The following is a 4,648-nucleotide window of genomic DNA, read 5'->3' as shown; positions in this document are numbered from 1 at the left end:
GTGGCCCGTACGGGGACTTTGCAGTACGTATGTTGCACGCGCACACACACACACACACACACACACACACACACACACACACACACACACACACACACACACACACACACACACACACACACCTGCGCTGCACACCCTGGGCTCTCCTTCACAGAGCAAAGAAACTCCTGAGTGACTTTCATCTCAGCTTAAAAAAAAAAATGGAGTGGGGATTACTAGAAGACCTGTGCCGAGGGGCACGAATCCCATGAACCAAAGCTGTGCGGGTGGTGGGGTTCCCAGAAGAGATGGAACCAAATGAAATTGAGGAGAGCCTAGTTGCAGCTGAAATACTGGGGAGAGTGAAGGTCCACATTCGTATTTACAACCGCGAAGTGAAGGGCATGGTAGCACTATGTACTTACTCCAAGGAAGCAGATCTTGATAAAGTACCCAAAGAGGTGCAAGTAGGAGCTATCCCCTGGACAATTCTGGGGGCAGAGCAGTCCCCTAGTAGTGTGCCCGTGTCACTTGAGGTGGATTCTTTAGCACAGGAATTGCAAGCTCCGATGGTGGATGAGAAGCGGACAAGAGAGGAATTAATTTTGGCATTAGGAGGGGCTCCAACACCCGCAGCATTCAGCCTGGTGGGATGGGCAAAAGAGCTGGGAAACACTCTCAAAGATGCATTGAAGCCGGCATATGAAAGTGCTCCATACAAGCAGTTACATTCTTTCTCGGGGGTGTCACCTGTATCCTCAGAGGAGGATGATTACGAGACCAGGAGGGATTTTATGGTGCCACTTGTCCAAGAGTGGGAATGCTCTGATGCTGAGAAGTGGAAACATGTGCTTGAACATCTGAGGGGACTTGCCATGCAAATTGTCCGAGCTCTGAAAGATTCCCAACCAGCTGCCACAGTGCAAGACTATTTAACCGCTCTTGAGAGTGTCTGCGGTGCTACTGATAGCAGTGATGACCTGTATTATTGTTTCCGCCATACTTATCAGGAGCCCCACGAACAATTGTCGGATTTCATCAGGAGACTAGAGGATTTGCTACAGCAGGTAGTGCGGAAGGAGGGAATCCCCACCAAGAGCATTGATTCTGCTAGGTTAGACTAAATCTGTCAGGGCACCCGACAAGATGGGTTAATATTGTGGCAACTGCAGCTGAGGGAGCAGGCCCAAAACCCACCCCCATTCCACAAGCTCGTTTGAGAGATATGTGAAGAGGAGGAGCGATTGTTGCAAGTGGACGCAGTGGTGCAACCGAAGAAGGCAGGGAGTCATACCACCACAGTGCTTGGAGAGATGGTAGAGGCCCCATCAGTGGCAGCAGCACTGAGAGAGTTGACCAGAGAAGTGGCCATGATGAAGGCTCCGAGACCTACTGTGCCATCCTCAAGAGGGGAGAGTAGCAGGAGGGCTGATAGCTAGCGAGAAGGTTTCTGTTACAACTGTGGGAGAGATGGTCACTATGCCTTGGACTGCCAAAACAAGACAGATCATGCAAGGGTATCTCAGAGATTGCAGCAAACCATTAGGGAGCTTCAGGGAAACACCAACAGGGCTTGGGGAAGGAGCAACCCAAGACCCTGAAATCCCAAGGCTCCCCAGAAAAAACCACAAACAGGGGTTACCCAGATGGGCTGGTAGGCCCACAGGCTATAGTACCCGTTCGTATAGAAGGACGATTGTGTGAGGCATTGCTGGACAGCGGATCACAGGTCACCATACTTTATTAATCTTACTACCGAGAACACCTGTAGCATTTACTCTTGTGTTCCCTGTCTGGCCTGACAGTGTGGGGCATTGGCTGTGACTCCTGCCCCATCTGGGATATATCCTGTTAAATGTCCAGTTTCCAAAGAACATTGTGGGGGTAAATAAGGAAATAGAAACACTGGCACTGGTCTGCCCAGAGACAAAGGGAAGAGAGTAGGCACCTTTAATCCTAGGGACAAATGCAACCCTGTTCCAGAGATTGGCATGGAAATGCTGTGAAACGGCTGGGAACAACTATCTGCAGGAGCTGCCAATGCACGCTTTATGTCAAGCAGCGAGCCAGCGGCCCCCCATCTGAAGAGGAGACCAAAGCTAGAGCTTTGGGGAGGGATAGTTTCCAGTTTGGGGATTCCCCCATTTCTGCTGAAAGAATGGGACCGCCTGTTGTTTCTGGATGGACAACTTTATTGATTGAGGGCAGAAGCATCCTCAGAAGTCTCACCCAAAGCAATTGGTGCCACCACAGAAGTATCAGTGAGGCATGTTAGAGGCCTGCCACGATAGAATGGAGCATTTGGGAGTCGAGCGATTGGAGGCCCTAGTTAAGGCAAGATTCTGTTGGCCCCGGATGGGGCGTGACATCATCCACCATGTTCGCACCTGCACAGATGTATTCAATGAAAGACTCTGCCTAAGCAGGCAGCCCCTCTTGTCAGCATCACAAGTTCTGCACCCATAGAGCTTGTCTTTATGGACTTTCTATCATTAGAGCCTGACCGCTGGGGTACTGCAAATGTCTTGGTGGTCACTGACAATTTTACTCATTGTGCCCAGGCTTATCCCACCAAAGATCAAAAAAAGCTTCCACGGTTACCAAAATCCTGTGGGAAAAGTTCTTCGTTCACTATGGGTTGCCCGCCAGACTACACTCTGATCAGGGATGGGATTTTGAAAGTCAGTTAATAAAAGAACTTTGTAAGATCATGGGGATCAAGAAATCACACACCACCCCTTATCATCCACAAAGGGATCCACTGCCAGAACGATTCAACTGCACACTACTGAACATGCTGGGAACTCTGGAGCCTCAGCAGAAAAAATACTGGAGCCAGCACGTGGAGCATTTGGTACATGCCTATAACTGCACTCGACACGATGCAATGGTGTTCACACCATATATGCTAATGTTCGGTCGAGAAGCCCGGTTGCTGGTCAATCTCTGTTTTGGAGTGTCTTCAGATGGGGCACTCCCGGAAACATACTGGGGTATGTGACTCGCCCAAGAGATCAACTGAAGGAGGCATATTGGATAGCAACCCAAGCAGCTGGTCACCAGAATCAAAAGAATAAAACCCGATGTGATCAGTGAGTGAGGCAACAGGAGATTCAGGTTGGTGACTGAGTTTTGGCCCGAAATCTCGGACTACAGGGAAAACACAAAATTGCAGATCGTTGGGAGTCACACCCATACATAACAGAGAAGAAACTTGGGGATCTACCAGCGTATTGTATATGTCCTGAGGGTAGTCATGGCCCCACTAGAACTCGCCACCAGAATCATCTGTTACCTGTAGGACAAGTATTGTTTCCCCGTAAGGATGTTTCTACAGATTCTGAGCCTCCCGGCCCCGTAAGTTGGACACAGTCCCAACGATGGAAATATACCTGTGCTCTGCAAACACCCAGCTCCTTGGAGAGTGAGGATGAAATGGAGTTTGGCAAACATCCAGTTTGGAATGCCCAAACCCTAATGGACCCTCTTGTTGTTGCACAAAGAGATGGTGAAGGGGAAGAACCCACACTGAACATTCCTGAGGCCCCACTTTCCAAAGCTGTGGAGCCCCCCCCCCCAAGAAAATGATGAGGAAGGTTCCGTGCAGGCAGAGAACCCTGTACTGCAAACAGCTACTTTAAACCTAGATGCCCTCGAATTCACTCTCATTCTCTTGAACTCAGATGTGAGCTTTTCTCCAAAGACTTAACGTTTTGGAATTATCCTTAGTCTCTTTCTTGTACTTCCAGATCTCCTTTGTCTGTCAATCTCTCCTTTAGCTCTGATTTCCTAAATTTGTCCTAGTGTATAACCGGTAAAGAATCTCAATGAAGGAGAACCTACGGTTGTAGTTATGTTGTCATAATGCTGCTTTATCAGTCTCCAAATCAACTCCATAACTATTCTCCTGGCTTTCAAAAATTTCCATAGACTTACTCCACCCTATTTCCTTGACCGCATATCACTTTGTCCTCCGCCTGCTCCTCTCTGTCTTCCTCTCAGACAGAGAGTGCTCTTTTGCTTACATTGCATCATCTGTCTGGAACTCTCCGAATAAGTGAGTCACTTCCATACCTTATATTTTGCCTTAAAACCCTCTCTCTCTTTCTCATGATTAAGGCCACTGGAAATCTGCATCTCAGAAAAAAAATCTACAGAATGCTGCAGATTTGCTGTTCTCCACTGAAAAGGCCATAATCTCACACCGGAATTCTTGTGGGATGTTAATTCTCCTGCTTCTAGCTGAGTGTTCCCTGGCTTATTGCTTGACTTTCAATACTTGGGAACTGAGCAGAACCCTGTCACTGAAATGAGCTTTCTAGTACTTTCCTCCCTTACTCATGGCAATTGAAATCTATTCTGTCATGATCATTACCTGGTAGGGAGGAACCAGCTGCTGCAGATATTTTGCAGAAACCATTTGATACAATTTCTGTGAATTTTCTATGGAATTTAAAGCTCATCAATTTTAGCTGTTTCTGTGGAACTTCAGTTCACTATTTATATTCTCTTTTCTGCAAATCTGTGCACTGAGGACATATTACCAAAAAGTTGTATTGTACTTCAATCTTCCGTCAGCTGCTTGCCCATAGTAGTAATACTATTTTTTCATAGTAATTTTAAGGACAGCTAAAGGTCTTTGATGGGTTTAAACAATTATAAGTATAAG

At 47.3% G+C, this 4,648-nt stretch overlaps 1 protein-coding gene across 1 annotated transcript; it reads left to right on the top strand.

Moving 5' to 3' along the window:
• The first annotated feature begins 287 nt into the window (after nucleotides 1-287).
• LOC141984478 (paraneoplastic antigen Ma1 homolog) lies at nucleotides 288-1,103 on the top strand. The gene has a single exon (XM_074947558.1). It carries the CDS (start codon nucleotides 288-290, stop codon nucleotides 1,101-1,103), a length of 816 nt encoding a protein of 271 aa, XP_074803659.1.
• Nucleotides 1,104-4,648: the final 3,545 nt, after the last annotated feature.

The sequence above is a fragment of the Natator depressus genome, chromosome 3 (genome assembly GCF_965152275.1).
Source record: "Natator depressus isolate rNatDep1 chromosome 3, rNatDep2.hap1, whole genome shotgun sequence".
NCBI classification, from domain to species: domain Eukaryota; kingdom Metazoa; phylum Chordata; order Testudines; family Cheloniidae; genus Natator; species Natator depressus.
This window is presented reverse-complemented; position numbering and strand designations above follow the sequence as displayed.

Excerpts from the sequence above, each read along its gene's own strand:
- LOC141984478 (XM_074947558.1), top strand. The coding sequence starts at position 288 with ATGGAACCAAATGAAATTGAGGAGAGCCTAGTTGCAGCTGAAATACTG.